Source organism: Cebus imitator, unplaced genomic scaffold (genome assembly GCF_001604975.1).
Source record: "Cebus imitator isolate Cc_AM_T3 unplaced genomic scaffold, Cebus_imitator-1.0 Scaffold20, whole genome shotgun sequence".
Classification (NCBI taxonomy): domain Eukaryota; kingdom Metazoa; phylum Chordata; class Mammalia; order Primates; family Cebidae; genus Cebus; species Cebus imitator.
The window spans coordinates 3,638,843-3,659,029 of NW_016107335.1; the positions used below are offsets into that span (position 1 = coordinate 3,638,843).

General features: G+C 49.4%; 1 protein-coding gene across 7 annotated transcripts in view; it reads left to right on the forward strand.

The window, feature by feature from the left end:
• Window positions 1–1,787, forward strand: part of CNPY1 (canopy FGF signaling regulator 1) — a 42,014-nt gene extending 40,227 nt beyond the window's left edge. For all 7 annotated transcript variants that reach the window (XM_037735384.1, XM_037735389.1, XM_037735387.1 and 4 more), the window contains exon 4: window positions 1,422–1,787. In XM_037735384.1, coding sequence (XP_037591312.1) covers window positions 1,422–1,492 — 71 coding nt within the window. In that variant the 3' untranslated portion in view covers window positions 1,493–1,787. The remainder of the gene's footprint in view (window positions 1–1,421) is intronic.
• The last annotated feature ends 18,400 nt before the right edge of the window (window positions 1,788–20,187 follow it).

The following is a 20,187-nucleotide window of genomic DNA, read 5'->3' on the forward strand; positions in this document are numbered from 1 at the left end:
TATTGAAAGTTTAGTTCCTTTCTACACTTTATATACACCTTGTTTACATAGGAGTTTCACTTTTTTTCTTCTTAGTGTAGATTATTTCACTTTATTTATAATAATGATATGTTGGCAAGTAAGGACACATTCACAGACTCTTCAGAGTATTAAAGTTCTAACATTCACCCATGCAAAAATAAATGGGGAAGGAGGGAGAAAATGTATATGTCAGATTTAAGATGACTGTGTTCGGATGAAAATGTATCACTGAGATTTTCATTATGTGTCATTTTTTTGATGAGTGAAAAAAATCTCAATGAAAGGTTGTAGGATTACAAAGGAATCTGTGGCTGCCAATGCAGTTTATTTACTGGATAGAATAAAAGTCATCAAATGTACTTTGTTTTTGGAGTGTGAGACAGAGTAATAAGGAGTTATTCCTCAAATAGTCTCTTTTTGTCCTAGGCAAGAAAATAAAGGCAAATTCATTAGATGTTCCTGGTGGAATATCTTGGGGCATATAGCCCAGACTTCTCCAGAATGTCATTTTAATGTCTTGGAGTCAAAATGATTAAAATCTTAATATGATATAGGGTCATGATGAAAAGTGCAGCTATATGCCACTTGAGATATGAACCATAGCACTGTAGCTAATAGTGAATGGATCTTCTAATACTCACGGAAGTATTTGTTAAGTAGACTATGTGAAGGCACAAATAAATACATAAATATATTCTGTATGTATCATTTCTGTGTCAATATGAAACCTTAACATTTAAAAGCATCATCACTGATTACTTTGCTATATAACAATTTAGGATGCAGTGTATGAATATGAGATCAACTGTCTAGAAATGCTCAGCCTACATTTAAAGTGAAAGATTTTTACCTTTTTATACAGACTTCTCAACACTAATGGGAATCTAAAATTTCTAATGTGTAAAATAATTATTTCAAAGGCTAGCATATTTTTTAAAAACTTTGTAGCTAAAGTAATCCATAGCCTTTTTCAATAGAGTCGGTATTAATTGCTTCCAACTGGAAAAGTGGTATTATCAAAGTATCTAGTTGCTTCTGTGGTCCTTGGATTAAACGCCAGATGTACTGCGCCCCTTACAAGCTGTAAAATACCTAAGTGGAGCCATGGGTGAAATGACACGATACCTTGGCCTTGCTTTAAAATACTCCAGCCAAAAAGATGGGACTATGGGACAAGAACAGCAGTGTTGATCTTTGTTGAAGTTGGGTTTGGGGTGCAGGGTAATAGATTACACCTTCTTTCTGCATTTGGGTAACTTCTATAATAAAATTTTGGGAACATTTCCATAATAAAAGTTTTAAAAATATGCTTCCACCAGAATGTAGGTTTCGCATAATGTAAATGACTTACTAGGCTGATGCCTAAAGGGATCCTGATGCTATGTAATTCTTTTTTCCAGATCTGTGTGAGGCTTCTACTAATCACCCTGAGCTCCAGGAACGCCGTGCTGCTAGCTGTAGAGAGGAGTAGTCATCACACCCCAAAGGTCAATGTCTGCATTTTGTGTTTGCACGTTGTCTTTCATGACAAGAAACTTTGTCTCTTGTTTATGCTGTGTTTGTCTCCATTTATGGTTTATTTTGAAAATCTGTTGTTTGACATCAAGACAAACCGTGAGGTTTTTTTTTTTTGTAGGTAAAGCTGTGGAGTACATAAACTTAAATTAACCTTTGCAGATTTTGATAAATCAAGCTTGACAATAAAGCATTTAATTCTGTATTGGGGAAAATAGTGAAGACATTTCGTAAACAAAATAGGGATTTCATAATGTATGCTGTTTATTTCATAACAGTGCATGTGCGCATATACAGGTGCAGTGCTCTCGCTGATAAGAACCAGATTTGAATTCTCAAATACTTGATTGGCTATAAGTTTAAGGAAATACATGGCAACAAATTCAAAATGTGGTCTTGTGGGCGAGATACGGCTACTGGTGACAGAAACAAATCTACTGTTTATCAGGCATGAAATTTAAATTTCTTTAAACGCTAGATGTACTGTGCCCCTTACAAGCTGTGAAATATCAGTAGAAACCACAAGTTTAAAACTTCTCATCTCTAAAGTTTAGTGAAATGTGTAAAAACTAATAAATGCTTTAATTTATAGTGAACAATAATTATGTTGGCCTCTCTTAAACACCATTCTGAGTTTAAATGATTTAGAAAGTTGATTTATTATTGCATCATGTGTTAAAAGATATTGTGTTTTGTTTGCTCCAAACTCTCCTGGTTTGTTTGTTTTTCTTATAAAGTTTTTTTTGGCTTACAGTTAATGTGTTGAGTTTACTACTAAATAATCTACCATTCTTATACAGGTATGGAAAGGGAGGAGGGACCTGGTGGGAAATTATCTTTTGGCCACACTTAATATACAAAGTATAGTAACAATCACTCCTGGAAATTTCATGATCTCTTTTAAATTTGCATTCAATGGCATCTGACTTTAATGATTAAAAATGCCCGGATATAGTCTACACCAGTTTCTAAAAAGAGATTCTCATTGTCTTTGGTGAGAATCAAGTGGGTAAGATGCTACAGAGTCTTCGCCATATTGTTACTTAATTGCCTAAAAAGCACATTATGTATTTAAACCATTCTGCTGACTCCAGCAGGAAACAATTCTTAAATTTAGGAAAATTTACCAAAACTAAGGGGAAGGGCTTTCATGCCCCCTCCCCACCTCGACTCTTATTAAAAGTAAGTTAATGTCACTTAATTATTTGGGTGCTTTTTTTTTTAATGTCTGTAGCTGCTTAGGTATGATGGCTCCTACATAAAAAACCTGCACTCTAGCTGGCACACGATGGAAACTGAACTGAATAATAATTACTGTTTTCCAATAGGGTAGGGCAATTGTTATTTAAAACATAGTCCCCATAGCTTTATTGAAATGTATCTAGTTAAGATTAATTTGGCATTTAAAGTAGTAAATCATGAACATTCTCCTAACGTGGGTTTTCTTGGGAAATGCACTAAATAGGAAAATTATTCCTTAAAACCTAAGTGACCTTCAGGAGCATGGTGGAAACTATGGCAATAAGTCAGCTTCTGTGAAAAATGTTAACAGTTGTAATTGTAGAAGTGCTGCCAAATTTGTTTTCATACCCTTTTTGATCATTATTAAAAATTCTCAAATGTAGACAATACTAACACTGATTATAGAAATTAAGAAAATGTGGGCTCCTGTTTGTAAGCTTAACGGACTTAGGGAGGTACACCTTCTCTCACTGAGGGGTGCCTTTCATTGACGGTGATGCTTTACTTTGGAGAGGACCAGGCACCTTGGCTTACAGCGAATATCTAAGGTTTTGCTAAATTGGGCTTTTCAGTATTTTTCTTGGATTTCCCTTTAAAAATAGTCTTCTATCTTGACAATTTTTTAATGTCTCATGACTTGAGATATTAAGTCAAACTTGATAAACTTATGTAAATATTTGTAGCTTACGAAGTTACAGATTAAACCTGTATTTGGGTGATAACGCGCAAACCACTGGGTTTCTTGTGGCTGCAGGAAGTCAGGTTTCCCTGTGGGTCACTGTTGTCTTGCCCTGCTTTTGCTGATGAACAGTGAGATAGGGCAGCTACTCACTTAGCATCCTCCTAGCCACCTGCTGCCTTGTACGTCACATGTATTGACCAAAACCAAAATAAAAGCAAGTCAGGGGAGAAGAAACAAAAACAAAAAAACAAAAAGAAGCAAAGCAACATTACAACGTGAGAAAAAAGTTGCTCAGAGTTGATGAAAAGCTACCTAATTCTATGTCTAAAAAAATCGCCCTGGGAAAACACTGGGCAGTGTAGTGCTTATTAAAATAATGATGAGAGAAGACTCATTTGAGGCTGGATGATTTCAAGTTGTTCTTTTATGAGATGGTTGGTTTGGGTCTCCATGAAGACATATGAACCTATTCTCATAGAAAAAAAAAAAAAAAGACCAAATTGGCTGAGGTGCCGTTTTATGTTTTCTGATGTGGACTGCTGTTTGCTAAGAACAAGCCCAGTGAATCCATTTTACTGAGAAGTAGGGAGTGGGATTGTCCTGAAGTCCCAAATGAGAAAGATCAATACTTTATTTACTAAGACAACCCTAAAAAAATCGAGTCAATAGCTGGCTGTGCTTTTGTATCTGTTTGTTGGCTTAGGTTGATATTTATTCACATACTTAATCGCTTTATCGAAATAAAAAATGATAAACTATATATCAAGTTTAAAATTCAGATTGTCATGGAATATGAGAAGAGTCATTCTTTGATGTGATTTGTGGTCTGTTTTAAAACTTGATACAAATTTGTGAGCTAATTTAAATGTGCTGAAGCCACGCGATAGGATATTGATAGTTTGATACCAAGATGCAATTAACAATGATACTAAACCATCACAATATGAATGCACCTGTGAGATACGTGTGTTTTCATTATGATTCCCTACCTGTAATTTAATTCCCCTTTATATGTTTCTTAAATTCCTCAGATTAGTTGCTTTTAGAGCAAGAAACCAAGTGGATAAAAAGGTCAAATGCAATAAATGAAATACAATGATGGAAGTCGTAAAAAAGTATTGCCCTTAAATGACCTGGAGAAAGATATAGTAAGTGATGTTGCTCTCACCCGCAGTTTAACTTGTTGTCCCTTCCCCTGAACATGTGTTTGCTGAGGAGAGAGGCTGTGCTCTTTGTAGTCCACTTTCACCATCCGCCCCGAGGGCGGGAGGTGGTGATGATATTTAATATAATATTTGCTCATCCACTTGTGGGGTCATCACCAGAAACATGTGGCTTTGCTTCAGAAGGGCGCTTTGTGGAAGAGGAGTCTTAGATGTCACATACAGCTCTCTACCCTTCTGGGTTCTTCCGGAAAGTCCAAAAATGGAAGGATGGATAGATAAACAAACAGATAGCTAGAAGCATGGAAATGTAGACACATGCATGTGAATACACAGACATGGACGTAAATAGGGGATACAGGGAGATCAGCTAGAGCTTCGGATGTTCCAGTGTGGAGACCTCAGGGAAAAACTAGGGGATTTATTTTTTTTAATTCCTTAGTTAAAGAAACATTCCTGTGCTCCGCTCCTTATCTTAGAGAATTATCTCAAGATTTTCATGAAAGAAAAAAATTACTCTAAATTACAGTGGACATAAAAAAATGTTCTACCCTGCAACAGTAAGATATTCATAAAACACATTTAATCTCTTATGAAGTTTCTAGAAAACAAAAATGCCACGAGGATGCACTGGAACTAGATTAGAATCTTACGTGTCACCATTATGGAGCATGGATTTCAGTAAACCATGGATTAAATAATTTCCCTCTAAAGCGTAACAGCACAAAAGAAAAGCCCAGTACAGTAAAGTGAGCGGTGTGATAGATAGTCCTGTTCCCTCCCAGCCACAGGGCAGGGAGAAGTTCGCAAACCATGAGCTTAGTGAAGCCGTGACCCAGAGGTGGACATGGCCTTCCCATGGAGCAGGTAAGGGTTCCAGTAACGGTCTCCTCCTTTCGGGATTGTTAACACACCAGCATCTAGGGAAAGCAAGTTAGGTAATGAAGCATCAGATGCTCAATGCCAGCTGATTAACATGGCCAGGGCTCAGAAAGATCCTGTATACTGTAAGTAAAAGTATGAATAGCTGTCTCACTTTGTGAATAGCAAGGTCGGCACCTGAAGAGTTAGACTGTACTCCTAAGGGTTTGCCTCATAGCAGCTTTCTGAACAAGTGGGAATTTCTCTACAGTGTATTCTCTGATATTGGCCGATAAAAGGTGACTGTAATCCACGAGGTGACACCATTGTCAACAGAGAGAGAGAAGATTTCAATCAAGCGATTTTCATTGTCTGATAGAAGTAATCTTCATGGCTCTGTTGTTCTTCATCAAAGGGTGCTGATGAAGCTCCTTCATGCCCTGTGGTTTAGAAAAGAAAGCGGAGAACCAAAAAATAGACTATTTGGTCCCTATTAAAAATGGACCCTATGTAAAGCAACGTGTTATTAAAACAGAGTGAAATCTAATACCAATGTGGCTTTGACAAGTGTTATTAAATTATTAGACCTTTAGGTAAAAATACACCCTTGAACTGCTTTTATATGCAATCAAAGCCATGATGAAATATTCATGCCCTAAGATTAAAGGGTCGTGGGCGCATGTGTGTTTTGAAGCAGGACCCCTAAATGATAAACAGGAGACGTTACATAGCTCAGTTTGCATATTCTGTGGATGCTGACACCTTGGACCAATTCTGAGAGTGGAAACTCTGCTGGGAAGCCTCACTGGATTCCAGGGATCTGGGCCAGCTGTGCCTGGCAGAGCTCAAGTGTGCCTGTGGCTGTGATGAGGCTCTCTGTTTCCAAAGCAAAAATCCCCACAGTTTTTCTGAGCATGCACTGGCCCTATGGCAAGACCCCCCTATAGAAAGATTGGAAGAGAGGGTGGTTACAAAGAACACCCTTCTGAAACAAAGCCCAGTAAGAGATGCTGCTCTGCCTCATGCACGGGAGTGGCCCACTGGGGCTTCAGAAAGAAACGCATTTGGGTTTTTTGTCTTCATTTTTAAGATATGCTTTCCCTTCTACCTGATAACTGAGTGTCAAGTCCAGGAAGACCATAGCGTCTCTAGGTCTTGTGCTTCCCTTCTAGTAACTAGTGATTTATTAACAGGCCAGGGACATTTTCTCCTGTGCATTGACAGTGTTAAGTAAGGTACCATTGGTCTCATGCCTCAGCCCAGGCGGCAACAGGCGCAGAGGCCCCAGCCTGGGCCCTGCACAGGCAGGCTGGGTGACCTAGCCCAGAGCTGGCTGGCCCAGCTGGAGCACCTGGGCTCAGGAAGTGAGGGCAGAGAGCCCAGGCTGGCTGCTGCGGCATCTGTGCCTCAGGGTCCCCGGGCCGTCCTGCATCCCTATTCTGGGCAGCCCACGCTCTTGAGCACAGGTGGTCCCCACCCCGCCAATGTAGATCCCAAAGGCACAGACATCACAGCATAGACTCAAACAAAGCTTTATCTAAGGGAGGAGGCTGAGCCCACTGCTTCCTTCTGGTTCATTCCCACATGGATTTGTACCTGGGAAAGGCCCTAGCACAGCTCAGGGCCCTTCTTGCGGCTGGCAGGGTGAATCCACGCTTCCTAGTAGTTATGAGTTGCTACTGTCCCCACAGGAGACTTGCTTCCCTCTGGACGTGATCTGAATGGAACCTGTGGTGTAGAACCCTGAGAAAGGGCTGGGGGAGCCTCCCGGTGATCCAGTCCCGCACGCCTGGCTTGGAGGCAGTGCACTCAGCCCCTCCAGGACTCTGGAACAGCTAGGGGCTTGCAGCTGAGCTTGGGAGCCGATGATGGTTTCCAAGTAACCAGAGCTCTTCTTTGAGATTCGTCTTGGTTTAATCCCCGCAGAGCTCAGATGCCCAGCGGACCCTTCTGAGCGCCCGGCCCTCTAAGACCTGCCGTGCTCACGCTTCTAAACACACGCTTGCCCTTGGCCTTTTTTGGGTTTGTGCTCAAATAGGCAAATACTCAGGAAGCCCTAGTGTACCTCATGCCCTGTGCTGGGCACCCAGAAAGATGCTGGAGTGGTGGAGGGGGCGTAGAGGTCCTCGTGGGGAGGAGCCCCTGAGGTCAGACCAGCATGGCAGGAGGGTGGCCTGTGGTGTGGCCTGGTGAGGACGTTTAGTGTGGAGGCTGGGTCTCTGGGGCTCTGCTGAGTTGAACAGGGCCTCCACCCTAAGCTGCGAGGAGAGCAGGGACCACAGAAGACCAGGCCATTGGCCGTCAGGAAGCACTGACACAAAACATCGCAGTGGGAGAACTTTAAAGCAAAAAACGTGCTCTTTGATCGGGTGGCCTGTGGTGGCCAGGAGGGAGGGAAGCCAGGCCAGGAGCTCCAGTGATGTCAGGGGACAAGGGAGCCCCTTAGAGTCTCTCGCCTGAGAGCTAAGGAGTAAGATGGGAGGACCCAGAAGGGGACTTCCCCCTATACCCTCGATGGTGGCCCTGAATGCCTCATTGAGCCAGGAGGACTTAGGAGAGGACTTCCCCCATCCCACCCCTGGTGGCTGCCTAGAACACCTCACCCAGCTGGGAGGACTCAGAGGGGGAATTCCGCCCCACCCCCCACCCCACAGTGGCCCAGAATGCCTCACTTAGCAGGGCTTTGTCCTGGGCAAAAACCAAGGCAAGTGTTCTGGGCTGTGTGACACAGAACCCGTCCTGATCTCAGGTGGGGTCTTGATTTTGCAGGAGGACTAAGAGTGTTGGGAATGCCCTGGCACTCCACTCTTCCCACACCACTGCGTAGACCCCAGGGGCCATGCCTGGGGCAGGATGTCCACAGAAAGTGCCCTTGGATGACCCGGAGGCCTTGGAGGACAGGTGCTGTGAAATTCCAAGCTAAACACAGACCGACTGTGAGGTCACTGCGCCTGTCTCCGTGCCCACGGACTCGGTGGCGGGCCTGGAGCCAGTTTGCATCCTGCTGGCTCCCTCTGAAAGCCGCGTCTCCAGCACAGGCTGCTACCTGAGGGTCCCGGGTTGGGGGATTCTCTCCTGTCCAGATGTCATTGCCACTGCATGGGTGGACCTCCTCACTGAGGCCTGGCTCATCAGCGGGCTCAGCCTCCTGCCTCGTGCCCACCGAGGGGACACTTCTGATTCTTTCTGCTGCCTCACTTCAGAGACCAACTCGCGGGCATCTGAGCCTCCTCCCCTGCTGCAGATACACCTGGACCATTCCATCGGCCCTCCCCACCCCTTCCGAGGAGCAGGGCGGCCTGTGTGGGCCTTGCTGTGGGAGCCTTGGCATTCTGCTCCTCTGGAGGGGCCTTCAGACCAGGGCAGGCCCAGCCTGGATGGGGTGGGCAGCCTCCACGACTTCAGGCTGCGCAGGCAGGAAGACTGCAGAGGAAAAGGGCCGCTAGCCTCTTTAGCTTGGGTTTCTTATTTAAAACCAGACAAAACAAAAATCGAAAAAGTATATTTTTCTCATAAGAGAAATACAAACATTAGAAAACACAGATTTTAAAAATATAAAAATAAAAATTCTCCCAATTTCATCACCCAGATAATTGTTTACATCATGCAGTCTATTAATATGCACATGTGTATGTACACACACATCTGCAAATTAGATTATAGCTTATCTTCCGCATTATGACCTGGGCTTTTCACTCGATGTATTGTGACTCTGTCTTCATGTCACTCAAATTCTTCTACAACATAAAATTTAATGGCTGTAAAGTGTTTATTTCACATATTGTAAGCCACATTCATTTAACAAATCTCCTTTATTAGGTGGTTTAGATTATTTTGAAGTGTTTATTATTGAGAGCAATGCAGAGATTAATTTTTGTAAGTGAATATTTAGCAAATTCAAGAACATTTCCATCAGATAAAATTGCAGAGGTGGAAGCTCCCAGGGAGTCTGTGCTGGGAAGATGGTGATGGTGGGATTGGCGGCTCAGGGAAGGCCAGCCAGGATTCCACCCGTGGTGCCAGGTTTCCTGCTCCTCTAGGAAGGTCCAGGGAGACTTGAACCCACATTTCCAGGGACGCTGAGTCCTCCAGGGAGACCTGGCACAGGGCAGGTGAGGAGGCAGACGCGTCCAGCACATGGGAAATTCCCATCTTCAGTTCCAGGACAGGGAACCTGGACGGACAGGAACCCTGCCCGCCACGGCTCCGAAGCAGGGCTGTTTCCTGAGCCTTGCTCGGCTGGGTGAGCCCAGGCCTCCACGGCTCCTGCTATCACGGCAATGGTGGCGAGCTCAGCTTTACCCTGTACAGTTGATGGGTCCCTCCCGAGGGCACTGTTTTATTTCATCCTCGCAACAATTTTGTACAGAAATGCTATTTTCAGCTCTGCCCTGGGAAGAAAAATCTAGGGTCTGGGGACCTATAAGTGGCCAAGGTCAAAGGCCAGCTTCCCAACTCTGCAGCACGTGCATGCCTCCCTCAAGGGGCTGCTCAGGCAGAGAAAGCCCCCAGACCTGGGCTTCCTGACCTCCTTGCTCTCATGGGCCAGGCCATGTGAATGCAGTGGTTGGACCTGACTGTGCTTGCGGCCCTCGGCTCTAACGCAGGAGCGGGGTGTCGGGAGATCTGGGCTGCAGGGCGCCACACAGATGTGGCAGGGTCAGCATTTCCTCCGAGAAGACCATGGCTTTCCCGGCAGCCCAGTGGCTGCTCTTGAGGACAGGCTGGACATGGGCTTGTCCGTGGTGACACCTCTCTTAAAGACCGTGGTGTGAACGTGTATGCCAACAAGAGACAGGAGGGCACCCCGAGGAACACACACGGCACAGGTGTGCTGGGGGCCCAGCGTCGTGGCTGCAGCAGGGCACACCACAGAACCAGCACTCACTTTGCGGCCTGCATGGCAGCACAAGGCATTTGGGCTCCCTGAAGCTCCACATGGCCTGGGGGTGGGGAACAGAAATGGTGCCCACGTGTTATTGCTGACCCAGAGAGGAACGCAGGAGCAAGTGCATCAGAAATCCTCCTTGCAGGGACTGACTCCTCTGAATACAAATAATTTTGGGATGTGGCCACAGGGTCAAGCCCTTCACCTGGCGCAGCTATTGATGGCATGGATTCCTCACATGGTAGCAGTGATTTGTTGACCTTGCCTTTCTCTGCTTTTTTTGCTCTAGAGAGCTGATGTCATTTTAGCAAATATTCATTTTGCCTTTCCATATTCCTGTAAAGCGGAGCTTCCTCACCTTTCCTCATGCCATGGATCCTTCTGGCAGCCATGGAACTCCTCCTGACACGCCCTGCTGAGATGAATATATTTAAATGCAAACAGTAGGACACACAGGATTGATTTCAAGGGTCAGATTTAAATAGTTACAAAATGTGTTTTCATTGTGATGCATCTTTCTTTACTAATATCTTTGTAACAAGATCTAGCAGCAGGTCTGTGGGCAAATTTTGAAGTAGTGTCAGCAGAAATGATATTTTGAGATATTTGTAGGTATCGTGATATAAAAATATCCATGGTTTCAACCAGCTGCAGTGTCACAGGTGCTGCTAACCCCTCCAAGGGTTCGATGTCTATTTCATAAGGAAAAGAACCAGTGGATTCCAGTTAGAGGTGGACTAGCAAAACCAAGGATGAGCTTTTCCCATCCAAGTTCACGGGATCCACATTTAGAACTCCTGCTTTAAAGTTAACAGAAATAACTGACCTTGTTTAGAGGAGCCCAAAGCACAGAGAGGCTGAGTGTCTGGTCCAAGTCAACACAGCAAATTAGAACTTCTGTTGAATACATTGCCTGGTCGGTGCTGTCTCCAGCTTTTTCCTCATTAGTTCTCGGTCTTAAAGTGAATATTAATCCAGTAGTTTCATCCTAAAATGCTTCCAAAAAGATTAATTGACTACAATTTCTACTCAAATGATGAAGACTACTGGTAAATTTACGAGACTTTTAAAAGAGCATTTTAGAAAATAGGAAGAGTTATAATTTACAATTCAAACCAAATCACACATAGAATTATTCAGTTAGGGGAGAATTAGAAGGTGAATTTTTTTATCAGGGAAAATCTGGAACATCCAATGTGCAGTGCTCATTTTTGGTAGCATGGTAAAATCAGTGACAGGCTGTTGGAAGACATCCTTCAGACCAACATCCACAATTAAAAGAAATGGACATTTACACATAAGTCAGCTGTAAGCTCCACTGACTGTATTTTGATGGCAAGGGGGACATGACTATTGGGTCCTCTGGTGCCAAAATTGTTCACAAAATAAAGTGCTCTGGAGGAAGTGGTCTCCCCAAATTCAGACTGATTTCCTAGACATCTAGAAATGTATACCAAATACAATGGAACAGTCTGTGGTGATTTCCTCATTTAACTAATAATCTAAATGAAAGGACGGGTAATGTGACTTTCACTGTATCATAAATCAAAAGTATAATTTCCCCTAGAGATTTCTTTTCCACGACTGCCAGGGTTATTGCATGATACCACGGAGTCATCTTCCCATAATGAAGACGTCCTAACCCATTCACAGTGAACTTTCCCAGGAGGAAGCCAGCTCTCCCTCTCTGCCATTTCCAGGCCGGCTTCCTCTCTCCGTCCCCTTTCATCTCGGCTCCATTTCTTTTTGCCTCCCCACTGTCCCCCGAGTCTCAACCATAGATAACCCTACAGCCCCTGCCCCCGCTGCACAGAGACGGCTGAGAGACTGGTGTGAGCTTGAGTCTGAAAATTTGTCACGGACTGAGATGGCACCTAGAATGCCTAGGGTGGTCCCCAGCCTTCAGCCCCCCACTTCCCAAGCCCCTCTCCTCTCCACCCCACCGCCTCCTTCCTGCTTCCTGTCCTGTTGTTTCTTGCTGCTCCCTCTCCCAGCATTTTTCTTTCTTCTTCCAGGTGTTTTATCCCAGTATTCAAGTATATCTGGGTATTTTCAAAGAAGCCGGGTGGGGCAAGGGAAGGAGCTGGCCATGGAGACCTGGTGTGGAGGGATGGAGTGATGGCCCTGGGCCGGGTGCGGGACCCCTTGGCTTCAGTTTCTGTAAAAACCTGGTAAAATCCAGGGTCGACAGGACGGTTTCTAAGTTTCTTTCATTATCCCACGGTCCTGGGAACTCCCACGCACTGTGCCAGTGGCTGGGTCTCGCCCTCCCCTCTCCAGCCTGGGTCTCGTTTCTCGGCCTCAGCCTGGCGTCTGTCTGTCCACCTGTTTCTGACCCCACGTCTCCCTCTCTGTTCCTGCACCCTCGTCCCAGGAGTCCCTCTGCAGCAGCCCCTGCCCACCCTGGCCCTCGTGCGGCCTCGACACCCGCTGCCAGCGCACCCTTCCTCCAGCTGGTCGCCCTGGTATCTGCGTCTCGTCACTGATGCTCTTCGCTCTAATGGCCTTTGTTGGATCGTCTCCTTCTTTTTCCCTTTTGTTTCTGTGGGGTTCGCTAAACTGTTTGCTCATTAAAAAAAAGTCTCCATCTTCTGCGTTACCCCATTCTCTCCTGCTCTAGCAAGTCCTGCAAGCGTGTTTCCTGTAGGCCCAGCCGGATGCCTGAGGCCAGCCATGGCAACAGCCGGGGCGCGGGGGTGGAGCTTGGAGCCGGCCAGGGCAGCTCATCCACGCCTCGGCTTCCCCTTCTCACGGAGGGAGGGCCGGACAGAGCAGCCCAGGACTCCCAGGGGATGAAAGAACATTCCAGAAACCCAGCCCCTTGTGCCAGGCCCTTCGGCAGCTCCAGCCTGCCAGGTGCTGCGGGGGAGTAGAGGGGAGCGTCCGATTCCTGGAGAAATCGCTCCGTGCTCCTGGGTGACACTTGCGGCCAGCAGTATTAACTGTGGGTGTGGGGAGACGGCACCACCCAACAGCCTCCTGCAGCAGTCCTGGTGCAGAAGACGAATTCCAGCCTCGCCCCAGGCCGTCTGCCCTGTCTGAGGACTTCTTCCCTGCTCCTTTTCCTTCTGCAGCGCAGCCTTCTTGGATTTGCCTGTAAGGGCTACCCTGGATCAGTCGGGGAGCCTCATTGTCCCCCATCCCTGGGGTGTGGGGCCAGGACACTCCCCAGCCCAGGCTCCTGATTAGAAATGTAAAAGAGTTTCTCCTGTGGGAGCAGATGCCCCGCCACTTCCTGAGAGGTCTCTCCTTTTCTCTTCCCACTCTTAAAGACGCAGGGCACACAGAAGACGCAGCCATGCGTGCAGCCGGGCGGGCCATTCAGCGCCCTGCCCTTCCCGGGCTCTGCAGTGGCTGGGGCGGCCGTGTTCAGCCGCTGCTTCTGGTGGCTTCTGAACCATGAAGGCCTGGGCAGCGGTGCTCAGGACAGTCCTCCGTGGGCGGGGTGGGGCCAGGAGCTGGGCCCCTGTCCACACAGTCCTGCGTCCTGGGCTGCGTCCTGTGACAGGAGACTGTGACTGAGGGAGCCTCCCCCAGCTGGTGTGGAAGTGAACATGCTCTGCTGTCCTGCCAGGGAAGCCTGGGGGTCCCAGCCAGTGCCGCTACCCTAGTGAGTGGGAAGAAGGGGTGCCTGGGTGCAGCCTTTCTCCCACTGCCTGGTAAGCCAGCCTGGGCCCAAAGAGAACATAGGGCCCCGGGAGGAGACAGCCTGCCCCGCCAGCCCTGGGCACAGCTCTGCTCCACAGCTGCCCCCCAGCCCTGGGCACAGCTCTGCCCCGCAGCTCTGGCCGCCATGGCTCTGCATTTGGCTGCCGTGGCCTTCATGCCCAGTACAAGTTCTCACTCTTCTGGCCTCAAAGTGGCAGCCTCCCTCCCACCCGCCCTTCCACCTGCTGCCGGAGAAGTCTCCAGAAGCAGGCCTGCGATCATGTCACCCTGCCCGCCTGCACTGGCTCTTGATGCACCCGAATGGGTCCCGGCCTCCATGCTGTCCCTGCAGCTTTGCCTTTGTGTACCTGGCATCACCAGGCAATGGCATGATTCTGCCCCTCCCCAGGCAGTGCCTACAGTCATCCCTTCCTGGCCTTACCAGCCCCTGCCCCAGTCCACACAAGCCTTGTCTACCCACGGAGTCCAGGCCCCTGCTCATGGGGGCTTGGCCTGGAGGAGCAGGATGGGGTGGCACCTCGAGGGTCGGCCTCAACAGCATTCCCGGGAGGCTGAGACTTGGCTCAAGCAGGGAGGCAGGCACCCACATTCCCTGAGAGTGTCCCTGCAGGGGTGTGGGTGCTCTCGCTCCCAGACCCCTATGCCCCTGCACCCTGGGAGGTCGGTCCTGCCTGCCCTGCCTGGCACAGTGCCTTGCCTGTCAGGAGGGAAATTCAGCCCCGAAGTCCCCGTGGAGGCTGGAGCCTCAGCATCTCCACTCGTAAGAAGGATGGAAGTTGCAGTTACCTCACAGAACTGTGGTCAGCGGTTGACGTAACTTCAAGCATACAGCACAACACCTGTCACATGGGACGCAGGTGTGTCAGTTCTGAGACACACACTGAGCTTATCATCCAAAGTGAGCCACTTGAGAAGTTGCAGGGGGGTGGGTGGAGCAAGAGACCTGAGACAGGCTGGCCGGATTTGGGGGTCTCCAGCTGCTCTTGTTGTAGAAAATGCTCAGCAAATATTATTTATAGACTGAGTAAAAATTTAAACAGCCAGGTTTCTTACCAGACTAAACGAGAAATGGCAAGGAGGGGCTGGGAGACAAAAGTGACATGCAAGGATCTGCGGGTGGTGAGGGTCCCGGGGGGGCTGGGGCTGCAAGGTGGCTGTGAAGGCAGAACCCTCGCTGAGAGAAGAGCACCCAGTGCAGGGCTTTTCCAAAGGGCGTGGCTGGGCGTGGCTTGGGCAGTCCCCTCACCCCGCCAGTGTCCCCCACAGGGAGGTGGTGACAGCCCTTTTGTCCCTCTCAGGGTTGCAGGAGGAATGAGACGAACGGCTCATCGTCAGAGTGCTTACAGAATAAAATGGGAGGGCGCAGCGTTGCCCAGCTGAGTCCAAGCCTGGGGCAGGGTGTCCCTCCGGCCGCAGGAATGGGTGTCAACAGCAGCTGGACACCAAGGGTGGGACGGCCTGGGCTAAGGGGGTGGGGAATTGACCCACAATGGGCTGAAGGATGGGGCCAGGGTGCTGGGTGGAAGGACGGTGGTGGAGGGTGTACCAGGGGGTCTCTGCCACCTTCCTGCACACCCGGAGGGGCGACTCCTGGGCCAGGGCCACCAGGATGTCTGTCTTGGGGTAAAAGTCAATTTTCAGGGAAAAGGAGACCATTTTAGCTTGGTGACCAGTTTGCCCTGCCCAAGACCAACCGCTACCCAAGTGCACACCCACTTACCCACCCAGCACTGAGCATGACTGGACTGTCAGTCCCCTGGTGAGTACAGAGCCTCGGCCAAGGTCACCGCACCCTGGTGATCGAGTTAGGAGGAAAGCCAAGGTCACCCCATTCAGGTGATAGAGTTAGGAGGCAGTGTGAGTGCAGACGGCAATGTGGTGGGCGACAGAGATGGCCGGGCTGAAGACGGGGTGAGGGTCCTCCTGTAGCCCCCAGGCCAGATCAGGGAGCAGAAGGAGGAGACGCTGCTGATGAGCAGCCCCCAGGACACCCTTGGGCTTCCCACGCGGGCTGGGGGACTGGGAGAGGTTTCGGGACAAGAGCAGACAATAGCTTTGTAAGCGGAGACGCACATCTGCACAGTAACAACCGCGGCTCATATTCCCCAGCCCTTCACACTGCCAGGGCTGGGGACGTTTCGTGAACATGGTCCCCTTTCATTGTCACAACAGCCAGGCAAAGTAGGCACAATCACCTTTGCTTTGGGGGGGAAACTGAGGCTGGGGGCTGACAGCTGGACTCAGCCGGGACGGGCTCTCAGCCTGTGTCCCTCTACTGCCTATGGTGGGCAGAGGACCCCACGCTGGCCTCCTCCTCAGAGAAGCAGGTGTACCTGCATGATGGGAGGGAGGGGCAGGGCACTCGCAGCTCCTCGACGTCCATGGTCACTGGGCACTGACGGGCACGTGCCGGGACAGCACACCGGGTGCTGAGGGAGGGAGGGAATGACATGGGGTCTCCTGCTGTGGGGAGGACGCCATGCCCCGTCTGGAGGCCCAGACCAAGACTACCAAAACCAGCAAATCGAAGGCACTGCCGAAGAAGAGAAGAAACTGGGCCCTTGTACAATGGGTGGGAGTGAAAAATGGCGCAGCCACCGTGGAATGCCAGATGACGGCCCCCAAAAAACGAAACCAGAATTACCATATGGTCCACAAGTCCATGGCTGGGTGTATATACCCCAAGTAACGGAAATGTGATCTTTAAAAAGAGGGCCACACCGCAACAATGTCTTAGTGCCAGAGGCTGAAGAGGGTCAGAGGAGGGCCAGCAACCAGGACCGCACCATCTCCCGCGGCTCCCCAGGGCTCCGTGTACCCACCGTACAGCTCAGGCTCGCCTGTGGCGCTGAATGAATGAGGGCTTGAGTGGGGAGCTGAGCTAGGTAAGTGGTCCCCACACTCTCACCACAGACCCCTGGGGCTGTGGAGTCCTGGCGAAGGTCCTTTGACGGCTGGGGTCAGATCACGGTGCCAGGATCCCTTCCCTCCCATCTGAGTCCGCACTTGGAGCCGGCACCTGCTGCCTGCTGAGAGCACATTCCCAGCTCCTCGTGCGTGGGCGTGGCCTTGTGGTGACATTTTCTCAAGGAAGGCCAGGCCTGGCCTCCAGACACCAGCCTTGCTGCCTCTCCACGCCTCCAGCCGTGGAGTTTGGGCAGGGAGGCTGCTCACAGCTTCTGCTGGGCAGATGGCAGCGAGGCCCTGGGGACGAGGAGGGCTGTGCTCTCCGGCACAGTGGCCATGAGCACATGCGCCACTCTATTAAAACTAATTCCTATTAAATAAAATTTAAAATTCATTTTCTCAGTTGTACTAGCTCAATCCAAGCACTCAGTAGCCACAGAGACTAGTGGCTGTGGTATGGGACAGCGCCTGCTCAGGTCACTTCCGTGATTACCGAGAGTCTGTCAGGCAGCACCCAGGAGGAGGCTGGTTTCTAAATGACCCCTAGGAACACAGCTGTCCCACAGTCTGGGGCCCCTTACCAGCAGGAGGATGTCGTGAGGGAATTAAACTCCTGTGTTCCCCGGGTTACTGTATTTTGGGGACACCGTGCTCCAGCACCCAAGCTTTACATACATGTATTTGTGGATGTATGTGTTTATGCATGTGTATTGTGGATGTATGTATTTCTGAATGCACATATGTTTGTGTGTAGGCCTATTCTTGTGTATATAAATCAGGCCTCAAATATATAATGTGGGTGCTCTCGGGACCGACAAAATGCAGAGCCTTTGAAAAGCTGCTTGGAGTCCAGAGTTGTTTTTTTGACTTTGTATGTTTTCTCAGAAAGTACTAAAAATATAACTACCATCTGGTTATAGACCTCAAAGTCTGTGGATATTAAAAAATCAATTTCTTTTTTTGAGATGGCGTCTCACTCTGTCACCCAGGCTGGAGTGCAACGGTGCAATCTCAGCTCACTGCACCCTGCGCCTCCTGGGTTAAAGTGATTCTCCAAGTGATTCTCCTGTGTCAGTCTCCTGAATGGCTTGGATTACAGGTGCACACCACCATGCCCAGCTAATTTCTGTGTTTTTAGTAGAGACCAAGTTTCACCATGTTGGCCAGGCTGGACTTGAACTCCTGACCTCAAGTAATCTGCCCACCTCCACCTCCAAAAGTGCTGGAATGCCAGTCGTGAGTCACTGCACCTGGCCAAAAAGAGATCTTTTTGCCTGAAAAGGTTGGGTATCATGGAACCAGACGAAAGCCACGAGGAAGGTCTGTGGAGGAGGAGATGGAGGCCTCCCGGGTTGGCTTCCTGCATTCTGGTGTGCCTGGAGTTGCCATGGGCACTGCTGGATTTTGCCACTGGCCTGGTACAAAGCAATAGGTGAAGCAGATGATTCGAAGCGGGCAGGGCACACAAGAGTCCCCAGGTAAAGAAGGCACTCAGTTTCCCATCCCTGTTTTACAGATGCCAAACCCAAGGCACAGAGAGGTTGAGTGCTATTCCCAGGGCACAGAGCTAGGAGAGGCACAGTCCAGCTTCAGAACCAGGTGCCCTGGGCCCAGCCCGCTCCGGACACCTCGCGGTGGCTGGAGTGGCACATGGAGCTGCAGCAATGGGGGCGTGTCTTCATGTCTTGCTTCTTTGAGGCCTCACCAGTGAACTAGGAAAAATCTCCCTTGAGCCCAGGTCTCCCCAGCCTGGCAGGCACCACTGGCCTTTGTTCAGGCTGTCAGATAACAGGCAATCGTGCGTTAGTTCCCTCTGATGTGAACGCCTCCCCTGGGAATTTTTTGAGACAGTCGAGAAATTAATTTTGTATAGGTCAACAAGCACCTTGTGCTAAGCAGGGATGATCCTCGGTCCTTTCCCAGCCTCCGAGACGGGGCCACGGTGAATAGAGCCTGTCTATCCAGAGGGAGCTCAACACTGCTCTATCCCATATTGCCTCCGGAGCCCTGGATCCCGTAGCCAGTGAGGGCCCCAGAACCCTCCCCCATGAAGAACACCCTCTTCTGAGCCCCTGTCTGGAATTCCATCTGGCCTGCCTGCAGACACAGCAGGGGGACCCATGGAGGGGCCGGGGTTCCTCAGACACGCCAACCTTCCTGAGTAACTGTGACCCTAGGGAAGACAGAGACCCTAGCAGGGGTGGGGGAAGGGTGAGTGAGGTGGGGAGGGGCTTTGTGGGGGGAGGTACAGCCTACAGAGAAGCTGCAGAGCCAGGGCAGGAGTTTGGAAGAACCCCGGGCGTGCTGTTGTCAAGGGAAAGCTGGCCTCGGGGACAGCTGGGGACCTGCTGGCTTCCTGAAGCCCAGTGAAAGCCCAGGTGCAGCTGCTGAGGGTGGCAGCCACTGGGGATGGAGTGCTGACCGATGGATGTCAGCAGGTGGATAATTTTTATTAAATCTGAGCCCAAAGGCAGGAGTTGGGCAGGTGGTAAAATCATCCCTCCTGGGATGAAAACAGGGCCCCACAGAACTAGCAAAGGGACAGTGTCCTTTGGGTTAGGCCAGAGGAGGGGACAGTGGCTGAACAGAAGGACAGAGGAGACCCTGACAGTCATGGGGCTGCCCAGCTCTGTGTCAGGCCAACCCAGTCCCTCCACCCTCCTTCTCCACAGGGCCCTGGCCTCCAGCGCTGAGGTCTACAAGGGCGGCCCCGCCCCCAGCTCAGGGAGGGCCTGATCGGTTTGGTCAGTCCATCATTCAAGTCATTGACTTGGAAAAAGTGGAAGATCCCATGTGAGCCAATGAGGCATCCAAAAATGTTCACTGGGAGCTGATGGAACCTGGTGGGGGTCCTTCTCCTCCAGATACAAGCCAGGAAGGTCACAGGCCTGATTTTGCTGGAGGCCAAGTTGTAACCATGCACGGAGGAAGCCTCAGGATGAAGACTATACCGTGGAAGGCACAGGGAAGAGACCAGAAGAAACCAGCCTCTGGGGACATTGTTGAGCCTTGGTCAAACCCTTCCTGAAGCCCATGTGGCTGCTGGACTTTGGGGTGTGTGGATCAATAAATCTCCTTTGTTGTCTAAACCCATTTGGGTTGGTCTTTTCTGTGACTGTGACAAAGCCGTCCTGACAGCTGTCAGTCCATTTTACATGAAGCAATGCCTTCGGGCTGGGCACAGTGCTCTTCCTCAAAGGCCTTAGGAGCCAGTGTGATCGCTGTATTCAAAAACATCG